This window comes from Schistocerca americana, chromosome 1 (assembly GCF_021461395.2).
Source record: "Schistocerca americana isolate TAMUIC-IGC-003095 chromosome 1, iqSchAmer2.1, whole genome shotgun sequence".
Taxonomy (NCBI): domain Eukaryota; kingdom Metazoa; phylum Arthropoda; class Insecta; order Orthoptera; family Acrididae; genus Schistocerca; species Schistocerca americana.
The window spans coordinates 1,016,379,719-1,016,405,754 of NC_060119.1; the positions used below are offsets into that span (position 1 = coordinate 1,016,379,719).

General features: G+C 38.7%; 1 protein-coding gene across 1 annotated transcript in view; it reads left to right on the forward strand.

The window, feature by feature from the left end:
• LOC124596014 (probable E3 ubiquitin-protein ligase HECTD2) overlaps positions 1 to 26,036 on the forward strand; it is a 381,240-nt gene that overhangs the window by 346,689 nt on the left and 8,515 nt on the right. The window contains exons 13-15 of the mRNA XM_047134973.1: positions 3,143 to 3,217; positions 3,315 to 3,509; positions 7,575 to 7,690. Of these exons, the coding sequence (XP_046990929.1) occupies positions 3,143 to 3,217; positions 3,315 to 3,509; positions 7,575 to 7,690 (386 nt within the window). The remainder of the gene's footprint in view (positions 1 to 3,142; positions 3,218 to 3,314; positions 3,510 to 7,574; positions 7,691 to 26,036) is intronic.

Here is a 26,036-nt window from a genome sequence, read left to right on the forward strand (position 1 = left end):
TGTTTCCATGAGATTCATTCTTATGGTGATCGGAGTTATAGGGCTGCACGAGTTAAATTTGTCACACGATTTTTCGACAAATCTTGAGTCTGTTCGAACGCGAATATCGAATGCGCAAACCTACCCTTCCGAATTCTTCACAATAAATCTGTACGTAATCTCGATAGCCAAAGCTTCACCTGTAAATGTAAGACGAACTCTACATACTCAACTAAACGATCTACAAATGTTAACTTCAACGAACGTAAGCGAACCTGTATTTTTCGAATTACTAATTTGGGAAAAAACTCGTCTTACAATCGGGTAAATACGGCATGTCCCATAAATGTTCAATGGTATTAATGGCGAACGATCTGGAAGACCAAATCGTTCGCTCAATTTGGCCAGAATGTCTAGTCTCCAAGCCAACGAACATAATTATTTCCAGTCAAGGATCAGTTCAATTAGACCTGAGGATCCTGTCCACTCCATGTAAACACAGCCCACATCATTATGGAGTTACCACCAGCTTTCACAGTGCCTTGTCAACAACTTGGTCCATGGCTTCATAGGGTCTGCGCCGCTATTGAACCCTACCATCAGTTCTTACCAACTGTAATCAGGACTAATCTGACCAGACCACAATTTTCCACTAATCTAGGGTACAACCAATATGGTCACAAGTCCAGGAGAGGAGCTGCAGGTAATGTCTTGCTTTTAGCAAAAGCACTTGCATCAATCATATGCTACCATAGCCCATTAATAAGTCGGCCAGAGTGGCTGAGCGGTTCTAGGCGCTGCAGTCTGAAACCCCGCGACCGCTACGGTCGCAGGTTCGAATCCTGTCTCGGGCATGGATGTGTGTGATGTCCATAGGTTAGTTAGGTTTAAGTAGTTCTAAGTTCTAGGGGACTGATGACCTCAGAAGTTAAATACCATAGTGCTCAGAACCATTTGGACCCATTAATGCCAAATTTTGCTGTATTGTCCGAACGGATACGAGGGTATTTCGGAAAGAAAAGATCCACCGTACGCCAGAGGAACAGAAGAGTTTTGGCGAGCAAGTTGGCAACACTGGTGTTAACCTTGAACCGCTAGCTTTCTCCTCGCGGTCGTTCGGCAGTTGAACGTTGCTTCTAGTTGGAGTAGGTCGTGTTTAAAATGGCCGCGCCGATTCAGAATCCCGCCAAATGCGAAGTGTGCTCCATCATATATTTTCTACATGCAAAAGGTCAGTGACCAGCGGATATTCACAAAGAAATTGTTTCTGTTTATTGGAAATCATGAATCAACAAAATGTAACGAAATGGTGTCCTCATTTCTCTGAAGGTAGGACCGATGTTCATGATGAACAAAGAACAGGTCGGCCATCTGTGATCTCTGATGCCCTTCTTCGGAGAATGGAGGGAGCAATTCGTGTGAATAGATGGCTCACATTGAAAGAATTGCATCAGATCATACCGGACGTGTCAATGACACCTCTTTATGACGTTGTGACTGTCAAGTTAGGATACAGGAAATTGTGTGCGCACTGGGTTCCAAAACGGTTAACGGAAGAACACAAAAGGAAAAGGATGGGCTTTGCATTCAACTTCCTCATACGCTATGCTGAAGCAGGTGATGAGTTCCTTGATCACATTGTGACAGGTGACGAGGCGTGAGTCTATCACCATACATCTGAATCCAAGCAACAATCAATGCAATGGCACCATTCGAATTCACCAAGCGCCAAGAAATGCAAAACGTCGATTTCAGCGAAGAAAAACATGGCTTCTGTTTTTTGGGACAGACAAGGCATTCTTCTGTTGGAATTTATGCTTCCTTGAACGACAATTAATGCTGCTGCATATTGCCAGACTTTGAAACGTCTTCGAAGGGCAATTCAAGACAAACGCATGGGAATGCTGACAAGTGGAGTCTGCTTGCTTCATGACATCGCTCAGCCTCACACAGCACTCGTAACCAAAGCACTACTCAAACAATTCAAATAAGATGTATTGGACCATCCGCCATACAGCTCGGACCTTGTGCCCACCGACTTCCATGTCTTCCATTACCTGAAGTCATATCTTGGTGGAAAATCATTCCACGACGATGAAGAGATCAAAGATGAAGTTGAAATGTGGTTCCGACAACAGGCGGCAACCTTCTATGACTATGTGATACAAAAGCTTGTGCACGGATTTAACAGATGTTTGGATAACGGGGATGATTATGTCAAAAAATAACAAATCATCCAGTTAATAAGATCTAACTGACGTTTTCTAAATAAATGTTCTATTTAAGGACTGTGAGTCATTGTATCTTTACTTTTCGAAATGCCCTCGTACATTCATCGTGTGTCCCACATTGATCTCTGCAGTTATTTCATGTAGTGTTGCTTGTCTATTTTGTCTATTAGCACTGACAACTTTATGCAAGCATCGATGCTCTCGATCATTAAGTGAAGGCCGTTTGCCACTGTGTTGACTGTGGTGAGAGGTAATGCATAAAATTTGATATTCTTTGCACACACTTGACACTGTGGATATCGGAATATTGAATTCCCTAATGATTTCCAAAATGGAATGTCCCAAGCATCTCACTCCAACTACCACTCTGCGTTCGAAGTCTCTTAATTCCCATTGTGTGGCTATAATCACATCGGAAACCTTTTCACATGAAACACCTGAGTGCAAATTACAGTTTTGCCAATGCATTGCCCTTTTCACCTTGTGTACATGATACTACCACCATCTGTATGTATGCATGTCCCTATCCTATGACTTTTGTCACCTCAGTCCAAAGTCTACATTATTTTTCTTTGTTCCAAATACTTTCAATGTCATGAACTTCATTCCTTTATTGGTGGTGAATAGTGTACATCTTCACCTCACAGTCTACCATATAATGTGTGGCATTTGATTTCCAGTAGGTTTACTAGTACACTTTGATTGTCATCCTATGCCATTCATAGTTGTAATATGAAAAACTACCTGTTTGTGCTGCAGTCTCTGACATAATGTGCATAGCCTTGTCACTGTAGTTCACATCCTAAATTTAAGTTTAGTGAGTGATATGTCCTTAGATTACTGTATTTATATTATGCAGTGACATTGCATTTCAGTCAATTATACATGAGGTAGCATTACATGTTTCACAATAATTTTATTTTTTTGTATAGGATGTTGCTAGAGGACTCCGAGAACTACTTGCTTATGAAGGCAATGTCGAAGAAGATATGTGCATGAGTTTCCAGGTAACCTGAATAATACTTTTTGTCAGTTTATGCTGTTTAAGAAATTATTACTGTTACCTGGGAAACTTAATTGTAAGGTAATGTTTTGTGACCACAGGTTTCACTGGAAGAGTATGGGGAAGTAAAGACGTACAAACTCAAGGATGATGGTGAAAATATTCCTGTAACAAATGAAAACAGACAAGAATATGTTAATCTGTATATGGACTGGATACTGAATGCAGCAATTTATGAGCAGTTTCGTGCATTTTATCTGGGATTCCACAGTGTCTGTGCATCCAATGCATTAATTGTAAGTCTTTCTGTTTCTGTGTTACGTAGCAAACTACTTTCACCATTTTGTTCTGCACATTCTGCTGCTGCCTAGAGCTTCCTGCTAGCAATGGATCACTGAAAGCAGATCACTTAGAGAAGTTAAGATGTATTTCTTGAAAGACTAAAATATGCAGCAGCCACATCCATAAATAAAATTGGTGATAAGCTAGTGACCTATAATTATAGATCTGTCATCCTACTTCCCATGTTCTCAAAAAATTTTAGAAGGTATCTAGTTACAGAATATTGAACCACTTTTTTGAGAATAACCTTAACAACAGCCCAATTTAATGCCATTAAAAGATCGTCTACAAAGCAAGTAGTATATGACCTCACGAACTTTGTTCTGGTAGAACCAAATAACGAAATTACAATGTTGACATTTTCTGTGACCTTGACAATCCCTTTGATTCAATAGTTCATAAAATTTTGATAGGGAAACTAAACCATTGTGATATTAAAGATGTACATAGATGGAATCATATCTTAACGACTGAAAACAGAGGGTTACACTAACATGCATGTTATTGATCATTGCAAAATGATCCTAAAATCCCAGCTATCACAATTGATTATTGTAAAAAAAATTAACTTAAATTTGTGTGATTCAAGAAAAAAATGGTAAATCATCAAGAAGGGATAACACTTTTAAAGATGGTGCACTTAAAAGTATAATATGTATGTACCACACTAGTCTTATTACAAATATTCATAGATGAATACTCACCATGTATATTAGTAATAACTGAACATTATATAAAATCCAGTGAAGTTATATATTATAGATTAGAAGATGATTTGCCAACAAACAGTTATTGCAGCCAATGCCATAAAGGGCATATTATGGAAATTTATATTAGTAAGGATACAGCAGTTTGAAAAATTTGCTTTTTAGAGCACTATGGTTTGCAAGGATTAATCAAAATGGCAGGTGTGCTCCATAGTCATGATCTCAAATTAGTGAAACATAAAGTGATTGGTGTATATCACCCACCAAATGCTTATGTAATGAGATTTATGAATAGTCTTAGTATTTTAGTTAGTCAAAGTGGCGCTAATGACCCTGCTACATTTGGTAACTTTAACACAGAAGAAAATTCAATAAGAGTAATAAACTTGAAACTCAGTGATGCGTTAAGCTCATACAGTTTTTAAAATATACGAGAGTCACTCCAAAAGAAATGCACACTATTTTTTTAAAAATCCATCTTTTATCCTACATGTTTGAAAGTTTTACAGTGTGTAGATACATCCTTTAGGAACAACATTTTCATTTCTCCACGTAATTTCCATCCCTCTCAACTGCCTTTCGCCATCTTGGAACCAGCACCTGTATACCCACATTCTAAAATTATAGACCAACCTGTTGGAGCCAGTGTTTCGCAGCGTGCACAAGGACATCATCATCTTCAAACCTTGTTCCACGAAGAGAGTCTTTCAGTTTCCCAAAGAGATGATAGTCATATGGAGCCAGGTCAGGACTGTAAGGCGGGTGTTTCAGTGTTGTCCATCCGAGTTTTGTGATCACTTCCACGGTTTTTTCACTGACATATGGCCGTGCATTGTCATGCAACAGCAAAACATCCTGCTTTTGCCGATGTGGTCAAACGCGACTCAGTCAAGCTTGAAGTTTCTTCAGTGTCGTCACATATACATCAGAAGTTATGGTGGTTCCACTTGGCATGATGTCCACAAGCAAGAGTCTTTCGGAATCGAAAAACACCATAGCCATAACTTTTCCAGCAGAATATGTGGTTTTGATTTTTTTTTTTTTTTTTAGGTGAATTTGCATGATGCCACTCCATTGATTGCCTCTTCGTCTTTGGTGAAAAATGATGGTGCCATGTTTCATCACCTGTCACAATTCTTCCAAGAAATTCGTCTCCACCATTCTCATACTGTTCCAAAAGTTCGCTGCATACCATTTTCCTTGCTTCTTTGTGAGCCACTGGCAACATCCTGGGAACCCACCTGGCACAATGCTTTTTTAACGCCAACACTTTCAGTATTCTGCAAAGATTTCCTTACCCTATCCCAACATAGCATGACAATTCGTTCACTGTGATGCATCTGTCAGCAGTCACCAATTCGTTAACTCTCTGCACATTGTCTGGAGTGTGTGCAGTACGAAGCCTGCCGCTGTGAGGACAATTCTCACTATCGCCCTGCCTGCTTTCATCATGTAACCTGCTTGCCCACCGACTAACTGTACTGTGATCGACATACACCTTTCTCAACCTCTTGTGGATGTTTCCCACTGTCTCATTTTCACAGCACAGGAATTCTATGACAGCACGTTCCTTCTGACAAATGTCAAGTGCAGTAGCCATCTTGAAGACATGCTGTGATGGTGCCACTCACGGGAACAGGTTGAACTAAGTTTGAAAACAAGTGGGAAGGATATATCTACACACTGTAAAACTTTCACACATGCAGAATGAAAACTGTATTTTTACAAAAATAGTGTGCATTTCTTTAGGAGTGGCCCTCGCAGTAATGAACACTTGCCCCACTAGAACAGACTATGCTGTAATCAACAATAATGTTATAGATAAGGTAAACTGTAGTAGCTTAAATTTTCATTATTCTGGCTTCTTTTGCCAGGTGGAGCATACATAAATTCAACTGTGCCAAAAATAATAAAAAGTGTTCTACAGGAATTAACTCTGAATGAATCAAACATTAATGCCTTTAATCTAACAGGGCAGAATTGGGATTCTGTGTACCAGCTGAAAGGGTCTGACAACAAATGAGATGAATATGATTCCATCATTTTGAGTCATATGACTGTTGCTGTCCATCCAAAGAAACACAGTTAAACATTGGCAAAATGGAAGTAATCTTAGACTGTAACTTTCAGCAAATGGAGTTCAAGGAAGTTCGAACTCTTCCATATAGATTTTCCAGGTTCTCCAAAACCCAATGGCTTGGTTGTACCACTGTTGGTAGAGAGGGATTAGCATTTTTGATTACTCCCTGAAGCAGTTTTCACCAAAGAGGTTTCCATTGTCTCAATTTTTTTGAACTACTGGGACAACAATTTATTCTATTTTCAAAAATAGATCTGAGGTTGTAAGCTCCAGTCCCTTTTCTCTCACGATAAGTCCCCAAGTCATTGACAATCTCTTTTCTATTCATTAGACAGTGACTGTTTCAGCACTCTTCTAAATTGTGAGGAACTTCTGAAGAGACTGAATTTCAAAAGACAATCAATGTAAATCCCCAGTCAAAACCACTGAGTTTCATGGATTTACTTCCATTTTAAAACAATAACAAACTGCAATGTAGTTGAAAATAAAAACAATGATCTAGGAAATGTAGAATATGTTTCTTTTATTCTAGCTATGACCATAAAATCTTTAGGTCCCTGACAAATCATATCAGTCAGTGGTTACCATCTCAGATCTGCTCAAAACAAATCCTAATATATCAAATCCAGAATGACATCATCAAAAATTATAAACACAATCAGCTAGGCATTCTCAAACATAATTAAAAATATTAACTCTTGTGGTTATGTAGTCTCCCATCCCTTAGCAGGGTGTCTTCTGCTGCAATCCTTCCAACTTCTTTGTTAGTATCTCTCATTGTAGGATCCCATACCCCTGCAGCATATTCCAACTGCGGTCTCACAGGTGTCAAGTAGACTTACTCCTTTGCACCATTATTAATACCCTTCAGTACCTTCCTTAACATACCCAGAGACTCATGGATAAATTAATATCCCTGCATACAAACCACCATAAAATCCAAAAAATCTCATTTCTAATCCTACTTCATCCTTAATATCATTTACATAAACCATATACAGCAATTGCCTTAATTTGTGGTACACTTCTCTCTATTATAACTACCTGTGGTGGAAACATGTTATGTGTCACATGTTAAAGACAATTTTAGATAAATAAGAAAAATTATTTCAGCATAGACTCTCTGATTCTTGCATAGTCCATAGTTTCTTCATTTCTTTTTCATTTCTATATTTTTTTTATTTCTATATCTACATTACTTAAATATTATATAGCCTTATATGTTGCTGTAGATGCTCAGACCAGAAGAGGTGGAGATGCTTGTGTGTGGTTCCCCAACACTTGATTTAAATGAGTTGCGGAAAGTTACGGAGTATGATGGATATAAAGCTGATGATTTAATTATAATGTGAGTATCATAAAGTCTAACCAATGTTATTGCCTTGTGTGTTGTTTTTAAGGTTGTTCCTTTAATATATTAATATTATAATGTTCAAACAATGGAAAATCCAAGATGGAGTGTAACAATATTATGAGAAGGAAAGTTGTTACTCACCGTATAGCAGAGATGCTAAGTTGCAGATAGGCACAAGACTCTCACAATTAAAGCTTTCAGCCATTAAGGCCTTCGTCAACAATAGATACACATACGCACACACACTCACACAAACGCATCTCACACATACGCCTGCAGTCTCAGGCAACTGCAGTCGTGTGTGTGAGTTGCATTTGTGTGAGTGTGTGTGTATGTGAGTGTGCATATGTGTGTCTACTGTTGACAAAGTCCTTAATGGCTGAATGCTGTAATTGTGAGAGTCTTTTTGTTGTGCCTATCTGGTACTCAGCATCTCTGCTATATGGTGAGCAGTAACTATTATAATGTTTACTGTGATATTCTATATTACTATCTAGATTGTTTTTGTTCTATTAGTTTCTGCACTATATTGCATTTCATAGAATACAGAGTTCCAGAAAATTGATTTGTGTAAGAAAAGTACACTTTCCAAAAAAAAAAAAAAAAACAAGCAGTAAGAATACAGTGTAAATTTCTAATTCCCCACGCCACGAACCACTTCAAAGAACTTTGAATCTGTGGACCTACTTTCCAGTACACTTACTCCTCAAAAGTATTTGTTGTAAAAACTGTGAAATATAATATATTCATTTCATAAAGTACATTGGTATGGTAAGGGTGCAGTTAACATGACCTTGGGTAATATTCAATGACATAAAATTACAACTAATGAGACTGTACTACACACAGCCACAACAACCTCCATTAGTATAAACGGAAATTAAAAACACACTGGATGATCATTCCTTTCATAAATTATTTGATCACCAGTATGCAAGAACTGAATATTAATTGTAAAAAGGTATTTCTTCTTAGGGCACATAGATACATATGCATAGCATATGCTCTTAACTTCACTAATGCACTGATGCAGCATGCAGGCCACATCATGAGTGCTGTAGTGCATCTGTGGTGCTAAAAATGTGTTTTCTACGTGTATAAATGCAAAAATAAGGAGCTACAAGTTACAGAATAAAACACAGTTGTTCAAATGCAGTCAACAAAGGCATAATGCTGATGAAGATATAAAAGCATTACACCAATTTAAGATGAGTGAGAACCCAAAATACAAAGTATTGCGCCAATTTAAGATGAGTGAAAACTCAAAATATGAAAGTTATATAAAAAGTGGCTGACTGCTGTAGTTCTTCAAGTAATTTAATCCACAGCTACAGAACTCTACCACCATACTCATGGACAAGCCATCGATACATACCTTTACCGACTCTAGTCAGCCAAGAAGTTATTGCTTATCATACATTTCAGATATGTGAAGTGTATAACAGAGATTGTAGTTCATCTCACTATATGTCTACAACGCCGTTGGTTCTTACGACAACGAATCATCGTAAAGTAAATGAATTAGGGTCTGTGTCCATATGGGTTAAAGGTGCACCAAATGGTGCCAAGATTGAAGTTATTGGTGATGTGACACATTACTATAGAAACTGAAATAAAGTACCAGTCCTTTCCTTAATGAGTAAACACTGCAAAGTCCAGGTTGGAATATCAACATTATTATGGAAAGAATGGACTGCTACTCATCATAAAGGTGACACATTGAGTTGCAGACAGGCATGATGAAAAGACTGCTACATATAAGCTTTTGACCAAAGCCTACTTCAGAGAAAGGAATGCACACACATTCACACATGCAAACACACCTTACACATACACATATGAGCACTACCTTTGGCCACTCCAGCCAGACTGTAACAGAAAAACGTTGAATGGAAGCAATAATTCAGAGTGGGGGAGGGAAGGGGTAGCAAGTTATGGATGGAGGTGGAGGAAGGGTAGTGTGGCCAGAGATAGCGTTCGTATGGGTGTGTGTGTGTCTGTGTGTGTGTGTGTGTGTGTGTGTGTGTGTGTGTGTGTGTGTGTGATATGATGTGTGCTTGCTTGTGTGAATGTGTATGCATTTTTATTTTCTGAAAAAGGCTTTAAACAACATGCAGCTTCACAGCCTGGGCCATCTGGAACCACCCCTCCACCACTATCTTTTCTGAACTGTACAAACAGGAGTTATATTTACAACATATTCTTTACTCATGAAATCACCCCAGCCTCTACCTCCCCACACTCTCCATCCAACAATTTCCACCCTATTTGTCTGACGTCCTCCCCCCAATTCACGTCCCCTCACCTTCACTGAGCACCACTCTTTGCCGGTGCACACACCAGTTGCTCCCACCAGTTTTTTTCCCATCTCTGCTCCTCTCCCTTTCTGCTCCCCATCTCCCTCCCCCTCTCCCACAGCCACCCAAAGCTGCACCTGTCTGTCTTGTCTCGCCACCTCTAGTCCCTGCATGTTCTGTCAGGCAGCACCAATTGCTCTTCCCTCACCCATACCTGCTAGCCATCCCCCTTCTCCACATCTCTCCGGATTGTTGCTTCTCTTCAGCATGTTTCTGTTGGAATCTGGGCGGAGTAGCCAGAGGCAGTAGTCGTGTGTGTGTGTGTGTGTGTGTGTGTGTGTGTGTGTGTGTGTGTGTGTGTATGTGTTTGTGTGTGTACGCACACACATGTGGACGTAGGCATGGGCGAGGGCATGGGTATGGGCGTGCGGGTGTTGGTGTGGGTGTGGGTGTGGGTGTGGTGAGAGAGAGGAAGAGGGAGGGGGGTGGGCAGTTGGCTTGTGTGAATATGTGTGCATTCCGTTTTCTGAAAATGGCATTGGCCAAAAGCTTATATGTAACAGTCTTTTCATTGTGCCTGTCTGCAACTCAAGATGTCATGTTTACGGTGATTAGCAATCTATCCTTTTCATAATATTGTTGATATTCCAACCTGGACTTTCCATTGTTAAATATGAAAAGGTTTTTCATACTCCAGACCAGAGCTCTGAGAATCATAATGACAGTGAAATCAGAAACATCTTGTAACAGCCTATTCATTAGTTTTACTATTCTCATAATTGAGGGGCATTTTTCCAAAACTCCATATATGCAAAAAAATTTCAAAATGATGTGGTAATGGAATAATGTCAACCTTTTGCATCAATCCCTGAACCAAAAATTGACTACTGTTGTGTGTATGAATGCTCCAAATGATAAGGTTTTAGCAAAAGGCGATATATGCATTCTTACAGTTACAGCAAACGTCGACAAATGCAGTACAATTACTCTCTGGTGTCTCGGCTCTCTTTCCACAGCAAGTAGTCAATAATAATGGAGGACACTGGTTGCTTTAAGCAAGGTTACTCATTGTTGTAACAATAGTTACTGGCTGGTGTAGTGTTGCAACCAGACTTCACTATTGACAGAACATCTGCAGCTTACTTTTAGGCAAGTATTCCCTTGACTCTCGTGTGTACATCTACAAAGAAGAATTGAAAATGAAAGCAGAATGCATGATGATTCTTGAGGTTCTGAAAATGGCATACAGGTCAAAGAACGTTCCAACGGGAGGAAATCCCAATTCAAGAACAGCTTATGTCAACCTGAAAAACAAAGCAAAAAGTATAAAAACGAACCTATTATTAAACTCAATTATGGACTTGAGGTTTCACCATCAAATGTTAAAGGAATGAAAGAAATCAAAGCTGCTGAGCTCTGCTATGAAGATATTTCCTACTCTGACCATCACATGGCATCATTAAATAGCATAGATCAAGATAAATTTCTGTTAAAATTTATTAATATTTCTTCACCTCAGCACAGAGTAAGGGACACCCAGGATGCAAAAAGGAAGCAAACACTGACAGTGAAGAATGTCGTTATAAAAAGGAATGGTGAAGTTAGTGCCTATTTGTGCCGCCACTTTCCAAGAGGTATCTGGTATGTCAGAGAATACATTATGCTATCTAGCAAGCAGGTTCCATAAAGGAGGGAGGCTGCCAAAGGAGAGGAGGTGATAGAACAGGAAAGGATCATAAGGAGGTAACTATTTCCATTGAGAACAAAAAAAAAAAAAAAGAAAAAAAAACATAAATGCAGAGAGAGCTACTGTGGAAAGGACAAGTCTATAGAGGTTATTTTCCTTTAGATCTCACAATCAATAGAATGTTCAAGAGATTCTGTGAAAAATGAAAAAAAAGGGACTGGAACAATGTTCCTTATCATAATTCAAGCATAAATTTTACAAACATTTCCATCTATCATTCAGGACACCTCATACCAATACCTGCTCCCCTTGTATGGCTGGTTTAATCAACATAAAAGCAGAAACATGTCTGCAGAAGAAGAATTAAGTAGACATAGATTGCATAAAATTCGTGCAAGATAATCCTACAGTCATTAAGATTTGCTTTGACATGCATCAAAACCAGCCTATTCCAGAACTATCAGTCAATGAGGTTTTCTATTCTCGACAAGTATGGTTATACAGTCCGTGCACTATGATCCATATTAAGGAGCAAAAAAGGGAAAGCAATGTTTTCTGCACGTGGCTGGAGACAGACTCTTCAAGAGGATGCAATCAAGTTGCTTCAGCTTTGCTGGATTTTCTTTCTGATGTAGATAAAAACAATCAGATCAGGACACCAATACTATATATCTACTCTCAGATTCTTGCAGCAACCAAAATAAAAACAGTTGTATGATGGTGATGCTTACAGCATTCTTGAAAAAGAACATGAAATTCAATAATAGTCATCACTTCTTCCATGTTCATTGCCATAGCTACATGCCTCCAGATCAAGTGTTTGGTTGAACTGAGAAGTCTTACAGAAAAAAAAGGAAACATCTTGTCTCCTAAAGAACATTGTGATATTTTAGAAGAGCACGGTACTCACAAAAATTCTGAAGAGAGAATGGACTGTTAAAAATCTAAAAGATAGTGCACAGACAGTACTAAAATCCAAGCTACCATTCAAAATGAACAGCCAGTGTGTCATCTCATATAAAGAAAATTAACTGATACATTCTCCAGAAATCCAGTACATCCTGAGATGAAAGAAACTACCCATCCAATATTACTGACGTCCACCCTTTTGCAAAACAAAATATGATAAGCATAGAAAAGAAGAAAGACATGTGTGCTTTGCTAAAGTATTATGAAATTTCAGATGATGAAAAGGAGTTTTACAAAGATGTCCCAGATGATTAGCGTAAAGATATAAGAGGAAAACCTTAATGGTAAAAATGTGATTGTAACATGCAATACTTTTTGTGTTATTCATTTCATACTTCATGTTGTGGTGACAATAATAATAATAATATAAACTAAATAATTATGATAAAACAGTTTCATTGTCATTACTGTTATTATCTCACTATATTTCTATTATTATTGTTTGTATTCTCAATAAAGTCAAAAAATATAAATAAAAATGCTGTATAATAACAAATATGCAAATACTGGTATTTTTACAACAATGCAGGCATATAATAGACACTACATCACATCAAAAAATAGATGTGAAAAGAAATACAGGGAATTAAAGAAAAAGAAATGTAGCTGCTGCTAGCAATAATTATAAGCATTTATTGACTTTTGAAAGAAACTGGATGGATCGCACCTTACTATACTGTTATAAAAATTAAATTTTGGTATATTTCTTTCGAATGCTTTATTAATGTCAGTGAAATCCATCAGTCATGTAAAAATTCAAATGCTCAAACATATGTATCTAGGTGAAAACAGAAATTTATGAAAAATTTTATCTGTTGCATTTATCATGTTTTGAAAAAATGCTCCTCAATTTAGCCATATAGACATGCATATGCTACAAATTATTATGTTAGTAAAAGGGATGCTAGGGTCACAGAGAGGAACATACATTTCACAACCATTGTATAAGGCATACAATAAATTTGCAAGTTCAACAGAAGATTAATACTGAAAGAAAAATGCCCTTATGTCAAAGGTCCTTTTTTTCATAATTTGCTACCTAATGATCTTAAGCTATTGAATAAAGACCTGAATAATAACCTGGAATAATAATGGAAGTGACCATTCCCATCCAAACACTGAATGTGCTGCTAAATTGCATATAAAAACAACTGTTGCACTTGCCGTAGAATTGTTAGTTCCGGGGTTTGGTGTGATGGATGCAGTAGTTTTTTTCACTGGGGGGACTGCAGTGGCGTGGGTGTTGGGAAAGTGGATCAGGCTCATCAGTGGTTATGCAGGATTTGCAGCAGAGATAGGAAGATAGTGGAACAGGAGGGGAAAATTGCTGCCCTTCAGGCTGAGCTAGATCAGGCTAGGGAAGATCTGGACAGGTTAAGGAGGGAGAAGGGCAAAGAGAGGTGGGAAGTGGCAACAGGTAGCAGAAGGAACAGGCCTAGAACTAAGTCTGACAGTTTTGTGGTGAATGTCAAAAATAAGTTTGACCTGTTGCTTCAGTTAGAAACTGATGAGCCTCAAGCAGAGGTAGGTGTAGACAGGACACAACAAACTTTCAATAGGAAATTGAAAAAGAATGTAGGAAAGTCATCAAAAAGGAAGAAAGTTTTGTTGTTAGGCAGTTCTCATGCCAGAGGTGTAGGCCAACTTCTGCAGGAGGAATTAGGACCAGAATACCAGGTCACAAATTTTTTCAAACCAAGTGCTAGTCTGGATCAGGTGACAGAGGATTTAGGTTCACTCTGTAAAGGATTTACCAGGGAAGACACCGTGGTTATTGTGGGAGGGCCAGGGAACAGCATCGACAGAGATCCTGGGTACAGTATAGAGTGTGACCTGGTAAAGATTGCGTCAGCATCGAGACACACCAATGTTGAATTTGTATCTGTCCTGAGACGCCATGACCGGCCTCATTTGAACTCTTCTGTTGGGAGAGTTAATTTGGAGTTCGAACGGCTGCTTGGATCGGGTGCGGGGGCTCATATTGGTGTGGTTCCTGTTGATTATCTCAGTAGGTGGGACTATACCAGGCACGGCCTACATCTCAACAGGAAAGGGAAGGGGAAACTGGCTGGGGTAATAGCAGGAAATTTAAGGGGGGGAGGCACTGCCATGAATGGTAAAATACCAGTGGTTACAGGTGTTGGAGCAGCACCTTTTTTAGGATAGGTAAGACAGAAAGATGTCAAGTTCTACGAGAGGTCAGGATTGAAACAAATCTTCAGTTTAGGAAAGAAATTAAACAGCACAATTCTAGTGCATTGGATCACCAATCACAGCTATCAATTATAAATTTTCACCAATCACCAGAAATTTTATCTCCACCAAGTTGTATCTCAGTCCTAGGTAATTTCATTGATGAATTAAAGTCACCCAACCCAGTTGACATAATCTGCCTCTCTGAGCACCATGTGACCACTGGTATAGGAACTAGGCCTAAGCACAATGAGAAACTCAGACAGGAGAGTACTGCAAATGTTAGAATAAGGAAAGGTTCTCATAAAAGTATAATTAAAAATAATGTAAGTATATTTCATCAAAATATTGGGAGTTTAAAGAATAAAGTAGATGAGTTTCTGGTTTATTTAGAAGATTTAGAAGCTGAGAATGAAATAGATATACTATGCCTGTCTGAGCATCACATTGTTACTGATATGGATAAGGTAAATGTAAGTGGTTATAAGCTCTCTGCACATGTAATGAGAGAAAATATGGAGAAAGGAGGAGTTGCCATATATGTCAAAAGTTATCATTGTGCAAAAAGTATAGAAACAAAAAAGTTTTGTGTAGAGAAACATATAGAAGCATGTGCCTGTGAGCTTAAATTAAATAAAGGCACATTTATAATTGTAACTGTATATAGGTCCCCATCAGGAAATTTTCATCTATTTCTGAAAAATTTGGACTCCTTGTTGTGCTATCTGTCAGACAGGGGGAAGCAAATTATTATTTGTGGGGACTTCAATGTAGATTCTCTGAAAGAGGGTAATAGGAAAAATGACCTTGAAGTATTACTTGGTTCTTTCAATTTGACACCCGTTATTGATTTTCCTACTCGGGTGGTAAAGGATAGCAGCTCACTGATAGATAACTTCTTTATAGACCAAGATAAGTTTAACCAGATAAATGCTCAGCCTGTTGAGAATGGTCTTTCTGATCATGGTGCACAGCTGGTTACAATATATGACATAGCTCCATTCAGCAATACTAAACAGTCCTCCAAAGTAGAACGTTCAGTCAACGATTTAACAATTGCAAATTTCAGGGAAAGCCTACAGCAGTTAGACTGGGATGAGGTGTACCGTGAACCTGATGCCAATTTAAAATATAATTTATTTCATGACATTTTTGTAAATGCATTTGAAAACTGCTTCCCCAAGAAAATAGTTAAATATACTCATAAGAAACCTTGTAACAAACCATGGCTTACTAAGGGTATAAAAATATCTTGTAACCGGAAAAGGGAAATGTATGTGACAGCAAGAAAGAGTAGTGACCCAGAAACTATCAAAAATTACAAAAACTACTGTGTTATATTAAGAAAAGTTATTAAAAAATCCAGGAGTATGTGTATCATGTCTGAAATCAGCAACTCTGATAATAAAATTAAAACAATTTGGAATATTATTAAAAGAGAAACAGGTCAACCAAGAGCAGAGGAAGACAGTATTACCATCAAATTGAATGAAAACTTTACGAACAAAAAGTCAGAAGTTGAAAATATTTTTAATAATCATTTTCTAAATGTTGTGGATATAGTAGGATCCAGGTGTTCATTAGAAGATGCTAGGCTGTTAATGGAAGAGGCCATACCTATGCAATTTGATACAATTGAAATCTCACCCACTTCTCCCTCTGAAATTAGGAAAATAATAAACTTGCTTAAAAGCAAAAACTCACATGGAATTGATGGCATTTCCAGCAAAATACTAAAAGCTTGTTCTCAACAGATAAGTAAGATTCTCAGCCACCTGTGTAATAGCTCTCTGGAACAGGGCATTTTCCCTGATAGACTGAAATATGCTATTGTTATACCTTTGCATAAAAAGGGGGATAGATCTGATGTCAACAATTACCGTCCAATCTCCCTTCTAACAGCTTTATCCAAAATTTTTGAGAAAGTAATGTATTCAAGAGTAGCTTCACATATCTGTAAAAATGAAATACTAACAAAATGTCAGTTTGGTTTCCAGAAAGGTTTTTCAACAGAAAATGCCATATATGCTTTCACCAGTCAAATTTTGAATGATCTGAATAACCAAGCACCTCCCATTGGGATTTTTTGTGATCTCTCAAAGGCTTTTGATTGTGTAAATCATGAAATTCTGCTAGACAAGCTCAAGTATTGTGGCATAAGTGGGACAGTGCACAAATGGTTTAATTCGTACCTAACTGGAAGAGTGCAGAAAGTTGAAATAAGTAGTTCTCGTAACATGCAAAGATCAGCACATTCCTCAAACTGGGGAACTATCAAGAATGGGGTTCCACAAGGGTCAGTCTTGGGTCCTTTGTTGTTCTTATTATATATTAATGACTTGCCATTCTATATTCATGAAGAGGCAAAGTTAGTTCTCTTTGCTGATGATACAAGTATAGTAATCACACCTGAGAAACAAGAATTAACTGATGAAATTGTCAATACTGTCTTTCAGAAAATTACTAAGTGGTTCCTTGTAAACGGACTCTCACTGAATTTTGATAAGACACAGTACATACAGTTCCGTACAGTGAATGGTATGACGCCATTAATAAATATAGACCTTAATCAGAAGCATATAGCTAAGGTAAAATATTCCAAATTTTTAGGTATGTCCATTGATGAGAGATTAAATTGGAAGAAACACATTGATGATCTGCTGAAACGTTTGAGTTCAGCTACTTATGCAATAAGGGTCATTGCAAATTTTGGTGATAAACATCTTAGTAAATTAGCTTACTATGCATATTTTCACTCATTGCTTTCATATGGCATCATATTTTGGGGTAATTCATCACTGAGGAATAAAGTATTTATTGCACAGAAGCGTGTAATCAGAATAATAGCTGGAGTCCACCCAAGATCATCCTGCAGACATTTATTTAAGGATCTAGGGATATTCACAGTAGCTTCTCAGTATATATACTCTCTTATGAAATTTGTTATTAACAACCAAACCCAATTCAAAAGTAATAGCAGTGTGCATAACTACAATGCTAGGAGAAAGGACGATCTTCACTATTCAAGATTAAATCTAACTTTGGCACAGAAAGGGGTGAATTATACTGGCACTAAAGTCTTTGGTCACTTACCAAATAGTATCAAAAGTCTGACAGATAAATAACAAGTATTTAAGAAGAAATTAAAAGAATTTCTGAATGACAACTCCTTCCACTCCATAGAGGAATTTTTAGATATAAATTAAGAAAAAAATTAAAAAAAAAAAAACACAAAAAAAGTAGTTATATTAACTTAAGTATGTTGTTAAATTAACCTAATTATGTCATGTATTGGAAAATTCGACTCGTTCCACATCATTACGAAATATCGTATTCATGATCCATGGAACTAGTATTAATCTAATCTAATCTAATCTAATCTATAGGCTACATTGTTGTCATCACCATATAAATAAGTGTAGAACTGAGGTAAAAACTCCTTGTTTTCACAAAAAATCCTGTAAATGTGCATGGTTGATACTGTTCCTGCATGTAAAATGCAGAAAATAAATAACCAAATGATATACGCATGAACAAATCAATGATTTGCTTGGCAAGATAGGAATATTACTTTTTCTGTAAGATTAACACTTGACGTGTTTGCTGCAAATCAACCCTATTCCTCACAGTGTATGGGACCATTGGCTTTATGTTCTTGATCAGGGTGTTAGTGTCACGGGCAAAGATAAGTTCTGAAAATCGTTTTAATGTCTTTGATATACCAAGTATTTATAATGAGGACAAAAGTAGACCAAGTGCTAAACTTTAATCAATACTATATTTATTCCTATTCTTATTATTATTGGCACTCATTCACATAAACCAACAGAAAGTCTGAGTTGTTTAGTAGAAACAGTACATGTTAATAGACAGATGAATTACTGCTTTTCAGTAATATAATGAGTCTCTTAGTCCTAAATCCAGCATTTCTTTGAGTAATCCAGGCTGTATATTTTTAATGTAGGTCCTTTCAGCCATTATTTTGAGGAAACCAAAGATACAGTATTTATAGCCAATGATTTCAGTGCTGTCATAATACCACTGTTTGGAAATAATCTCTGTTGTTACTGATTTTTATGCTTAATAATACTCCACATTATTTAGTTTATTCCAGGAATATGCTTCATTTCTTATGCAGTTAGTATTCTGTTTTGCTTTTGATGAATGAGGATTTTAATAGAATGAATAGAGACCACCCTTGCTTCATGTTTATGGCCAATTCTCTGAAATAGATAAGAGTGGCCTCTTCCTGTCATGCAGTACTTTAATCTCAGATGCTAACTTCCTTTACTCAGTCCTTTTCTCCATCTTAGATAAAACACAAGAGTCAAAGTGCCATAGAAATGTATTTAATAAGAAATTAAATTTCTGACTTGCAATGTCTGCTTCATACCCCTGTTTGTATTATAATTCTGGTAAATGTTTACCTAAGCTCTGATTGCCCTACTGCTTACAGTTTTTTTTCTTTAGTACCTACACCTAAGTTACCAGTATATCTTGTTGTAACCAAATGACTATTTTTCTTAAACCATCTGATTAACTACAGATAGATGTCAATACCTGCTGCACATTTTTCTCAAATTCTTGCTAAGAATGGCGTTGCAGGAACCAGAGTTGAATGTCAATAACTTGATTTATCTTTGACCAATATAAAATTTCATAAAATTAAGACTAAAGTTCTTAAATGCAATTAAACCATTATTACTTCTACAAAGTACTGAAAATAACCTTCTCATTGGTTTGATGAAATACATGCTACCCCATTAAAGAAGGACAAGCTGTCAAAACAATTGTGTCATTTATCAAATCATTTTTGGTAACTGTGTAAGCTTCTATATATACATGACTGTATCCCAGCTGTTTACTATTATGAAGGGGAAGTTCGATTACTCACTGTCAGAGCATACTCCTCTGTATGACATGATATAGCTGCCATACGAATCCTCCTGCCATGTCACACACACACACACAGTATATACATTGCTGCTTACCATATAGAGCAGATGTTGAGTTGCAGACAGGAACAACAGAAAGACTGCTGACAGTGGTCATTACATTACCACTTTTTCCATTGATCATGAATATGACATTTCATAATAATGTGCAATGTGTCCACTTAACATCAGTTTTCTTTACACAATATACATATATTTTTTCCTACTTCATATCCAAAAAATTCATCTTTGTGTGTGTGTGTTTTGTCTGTTTTAGAAGAAGGCCTTTTTTGGCTGAAATTTCATGTTCAGCAATCTTTCTGTTGCCCCTGTCTGCGACTCAGCATTTCCTGTATTTGGTGATTAGCAATCTGTCCTTTTCATAATAAGGTCACTATTCCATCCTGGATTTTGCATATTTTCTTGTATATAAACCTCCTCTGAACAGTATATTATCCACAGGACTTTCTGTCTGGTATCCCTCTGTATTGTGCACCTACCTTTGGCTCTGCCAAGTGGGAATTTTGGCTCATAAAATTAAAAAATTGTATGAAATAGTAAGATTACACATAATCTCATCCATTTATTAATGCAGCTCTCCCTGCACCCTGCCCCCCCCCCCCCACCCGCCCCCAATTGCTCCACAAACTCACAGTCAACATGTTTCATGTGATTCTTCATCCACAGTTTGGCTGACTGCTCAAAAAGTGACATAATCTTTGTTTATGAAGTGATACATTCCCATTTCATCAAAGCAATTTATAAGTTTTCTTTTCAGAAATGAGATTATTTGTTTTATCATATGCTACTTTCTCGTTATTTCCTTAAAAGACTTGAAGAAGTCAAGTGGGTTAGTATTCAGAGGTGATTTGACTTTAGGATTGAAAATGGAGTACAAAGATCTTTAACAGATTGTCTCTATAGATGTTTAAGTCATAGCTTCAAAAGAAAATTAATAAATATTTTCTTCCACAAATTAATTTTATTAACTATTTTTAGAGGTTGCAAACCTTCATTAGTAACATAACAAATTAGTATTGCCATTGTAAATAGACCTCAGTTCTGAAAACATATTAAATAACTGCTATCCTTCGATAGTGATCTAAATACTAATGTAAATATTTAGCAAAAAGTAGTAAATAAACGTTTATAAAATTATGAGACAGAATCCCTGACCAAAACATACCTTCAGAAGATGAAATATTTAGTGTCGCTGATGGACATACTGATGTCATCTTCACTGGGAGTGGGAAAAGAAGTCTTTTCATTGCTTTGTTGGAGATGCTCTCTTCCAACATCCTTCTACTTACAAAGATTTAAAATTATTGAACAAGTTGATAATTAATATAGCCCATGCTAATGTATTTTTTGAACTCACCGTTTATGTAATTGATCTTGCAGAATGAACTGGTCTTGTTCAAAAACATGAGCACATGTTTCTTTGCTTCCACTCCATTAACTGTACAACAGTAAAAGACAAATTTGGCTGCTTCTCTCTTTTTTTCACTTATTTCAAGTCAACATAAAATGAGATGGTGGAAGAAATAAAATTACTCAGGTTAATGCCTAAGCAGTGATAAAGGATACATGATGTGAAAAATAGAGATGAAGGCATTACATAAAACCATCAAACTAAACAGAAAGAGTTATGTTGCAGCCAGAATAGGTTGTATGTTATTAAACTATCAATTAATTTTATGCACAATCTCTACAAGTTAGATGAGAAGCACAACACACACAAAGTCACTACAAAAAGTACTCTCTGCGGTGGTGGCTGACTGAGTTCCAGGTCCACCAGTCTCACACTTATGGGATTCTGGATACGGATCGTAATATATGTAATAAACAGTTCCCAAGTTTTCTATATACGCATATATTTTACCATAAAGACTGATCCACATGAACACTGCATAAAGTACAAAGGCAGACTTAATTCAACATGGTGGCTCATCAGAGCAGTTAATGTTCCAAAGATTGTAATTTGTGTGGTCGATGTGACCTATCGACGCCACACACAGCCCCCCACCCATCGACGCCACACACAGCCCCCACATGCAAAGACTGTGGATCCGTGAGCAGGCCTGAGTGTCCTTGTCCAAAGCCTGTAGAGCAGCGAGGTCGGATAAATCAATGATACTTGAAATGGCCATGAACCGCTAGAGGATATCAGCGACGATGTTCTCCGTGCCTTTGATGTTATGTACATTTGTAGTAAATTGAGAGACCAGGTTGAAGTGGCAGAAGCATCGGGGGGAAGAACGGATAGCTCTCGATGGCAGTGCGGAAATGTTTGACGGCTTCGTACACCTTCAAAAGCTGTCTGTCAAAAGCGGAATATTTCTTCTGTGTTGTTGACAGTTTTTTCAAGAACAAATGAAGTGGTGAAACTGTGTCACCTTTGCTCTGTTGCAATACTGCCCCAACCATGATGTCGCTGGCATCCATAGTGAAGAACAAATCGGCAGACAGATTCAGGGTGGGCGAGTACGACTGCGTGAGCTAAAGCTGTTTTAAGAGCACTGAAAGCCTCTAGCTTGGGTTCAGTCCAACAGACTGGTTTAACGCCCAAAGTTTGTTTGCCAGAGAGTGAGTCCATCAGCGGGGTCAGCACAGTGGCAGCAGAAGGTAGATGATGTTATTGTTGTTGTGGTCTTCAGTCCTGAGACTGGTTTGATGCAGCTCTCCATGCTACTCTATCCTGTGCAAGCTTCTTCATCTCCCAGTACTTACTGCAACCTACATCCTTCTGAATCTGCTTATTGTATTCATCTCTTGGTCTCCCTCTACGATTTTTACCCTCCACGCTGCCCTCCAATGCTAAATTTGTGATTCCTTGATGCCTCAAAACATGTCCTACCAACCGATCCCTTCTTCTAGTCAAGTTGTGCCACAAACTTCTCTTCTCCCCAATCCTATTCAATACCTCCTCATTAGTTGGGAAAGGAGCGAGACAGGGTTGTAGCCTCTCCCCAATGTTATTCAATCTGTATATTGAGCAAGCAGTAAAGGAAACAAAAGAAAAATTGGGAGTAGGTATTAAAATTCATGGAGAAGAAATCAAAACTTTGATGTTCGCCGATGACATTGTAATTCTGTCAGAGACAGCAAAGGACTTGGAAGAGCTGTTGAATGGAATGGACAGTGTCTTGAAAGGAGGATATAAGATGAACATCAACAAAAGCAAAACGAGGATAATGGAATGTAGTCAAATTAAATCGGGTGATGCTGAGGGAATTAGATTAGGAAATGAGACACTTAAAGTAGTAAAGGAGTTTTGCTATTTAGGGAGTAAAATAACTGATGATGGTCGAAGAAGAGAGGATATAAAATGTAGACTGGAAATGGCAAGGAAATCGTTTCTGAAGAAGAGAAATTTGTTAACATCGAGTATAGATTTAAGTGTCAGGAAGTCGTATCTGAAAGTATTTGTATGGAGTGTAGCCATGTATGGAAGTGAAACATGGACGATAACTAGTTTGGACAAGAAGAGAATAGAAGCTTTCGAAATGTGGTGCTACAGAAGAATGCTGAAGATAAGGTAGATGATGCCGGTAGTAATTTATAGTACCCAGGAAACGTCTGAGTTCTTTGTACGTAGCTGGGGGTGGCAATGACATGATGGACTGCACGTGGGATTTGGGAGGCTGTATTCTGTTTGCAGAGACAGTGTAACACAAAAATGTCACAGAAGACTGATGCAATTGGAATTTTTCTTTGTTGATCTTGACACCGCTGGATGCTGAAGTCTGGAGGACCTGGGATAAATGATCTTCACGGTCTTCAGTCGATTTGCTGAAAATGAGTATGTCATCCATGTATGTGAAGCAGAACTCAAATCATCAACAAAACATTGCCACGTTTGTGCCGCCTTCTTTAAACTGAATGGCATGAAGTTGTACTGGAACAAACCGAGTGGTGTGATGATCGCACTCTTTGGAATGTCTTCCAGCGCTACGGGAATCTGGTGATAAGCACATTTGCAGTCAATCACACTGAAGAATGTGGCACCCAATAACATATGAGTGAAATCATTTATATTTGGCACAGGTAATTGTCCATGACAGTGCAAGCATTTAAACGTCTGTAATCACCACACATTCGAAAAGAATCGTCGTGTTTGGTGACGAGGTGAACAGGTGAAGACCAATTGCTGTCCAATGGCTTTAGGATGCCTGCCTCCAGAATTTCGTTAATTTGCTGCTGGGCTGCGTGCAACTTAATGGGGTTGAGGCATCTAACCTTGTGTCTAATAGGAGGGCCAGCAGTGGTAATTATCTTTTGTGTCATTCCGTCAGTGACGGAAGAGACTGAGAACTGCACATGAGGCTGAGTAACATTCTGACGTGGAGTTTTGAGACGAGTGGAGTGCGATGAGGTGTAGCCATTAGCACAAGTGGGAAAAGGCAGCATGAAAGTCACATGCCTATTACGCGAGCGGGGTGTGCGCTTGTTTGTAGAGGTCGCCTGCATGCGCAGCACGGAGCGGAGTGGAGTGTGCAGTGACTGTTTGTTGTTAACTTTGCCGTGGGCAACCGGCGCGGGCGAGAGAGGCGCTGGCATCATGTGAGGGACAGCGATGGCCGCCAAGCTGCTTCGCTGGCACACAGGAGAGGGGGATCATTTATCAACAAGCAGGGCGGCTGGCTGCGTAGCGAGCATGGTCGTGCTGCGCGAGTGACTGTTATTAGAGACACTGTTTGAAACATGAGGCACTGCGCATAGTGGGCGCTTGGGCAGTGTAGAGGTCACTGAACGCGAATCATCACACGCAATGAATGTTTTTGTACTAACCTGATGAGTGTTTGAACTCATGCTTGGCGATAAAGTTCAATCCAGTGAAGGAACTGCAGATTGCAGTTTCAACAGTGAAGTGCGAGCCACAGCGAGCTTGTTGTAAGTGTGAGCAATGCATTGTTTCAGCTCGTCCTTCTCATGGCAGAACACTCGTGAACTAAATCCCATGTTGCGACGGAAACGAAATGAGGAGAATGGGTGCTGGAGCACGGTATCTGAGTGTTAGACGAGTGGTGTAACAAGGAACACTGGACTACGTTTGGGGAGAGTTTGTAATGGGACAAAATCTCCATACCAAGAATTGGTTCATTGATGTCGGTGATGTAGAAGGTCACGGGAAAGCAGAGAAAGGGATAGGTGCACCATCACTTTCACAGAACCAACAGTTTGTAACGTTGATGCGTTGACAGCTCGTAGGAGAGACTTCATCAGTGAAAAGTCGGTGGGAGCCAACGATGAAGTAATGATAGACACGTCAGCGCCAGTGTCAATTAGGTAGACAATCTGTGTTGAAAAGTCTGTCATGTATAAATGACCATTCAGCCGAGGGGACGAGCGAACAGAGTGCAATGTTAGGGGATGCCTGTGAAGTTTCCCACAGGACTCAGTGTCACTTAGTTCCTGTAGTCGGCGTTTTGGTGTTGGCAAGGTAACCTGCGCTTCTTGGCCTCAGCCCCAAAAAGCTTGTGGTACCAACAGTACGGATGAGTCGGATGTGGTGCTAACAGTGACTGTGATAGCGGGGGGAGGCTTGTCCTTATTGATCTGTTCTGGGACATAAACTGGTACGTATGGAGTGTGGGAGATTCTTGAGTGCTCGGAAAGAGGAGAGAGTGAACAAGTACTGCCTGGCGGAGTAGAAGGCATGGAAGCAGAACGGGCCCTGCTCCTGCCTGCAGACTGCCGGTAAACAGAAGGTGTAGTATCAAACAGCAATGGTGGATGAGCTGGGTGTTTCTGGCGCAGGAGCGCATACAGCTGATCTGCAATGCATAGGTGAGAACCAATAGACTCGAATGAGTACAGCAATAAGTGTATCTGTAGGTCGGTAGGTAACTTGCCAGACCATACCACCCACAGGGTGATGTCTGGCATTGTGTGTTCACTCACGAGTAATCTGAGGCAGTGCCAAAGTTGTGATGGAGAATGGTCCCCCAGATGCTCCTCGTACAGAATCGTGATTATTAATTCCTGTGGCGAGCAGGCAAGTTGGTCCAATATTGTTTTCTTGGTGAGCTCATATTTCGGTGGTGGTGGAGGCAAAAGTAGGAGATCACAAATTAAATCCAAGTGGTTGTGAAGGTGTGTGACCAAACATAGGAACTTGGAGTTGTCAACAGTCACTTGATGCAGCTCGAAGAGGTGCTCCACCAGTGCGAACCATGAAACTGGATTGTCCTCGTATAGGGGAGGTAGCTTGGGTAGATGGCCTGGAGGTGGAGACAAAGGTGGCTTCGGCGTGTATT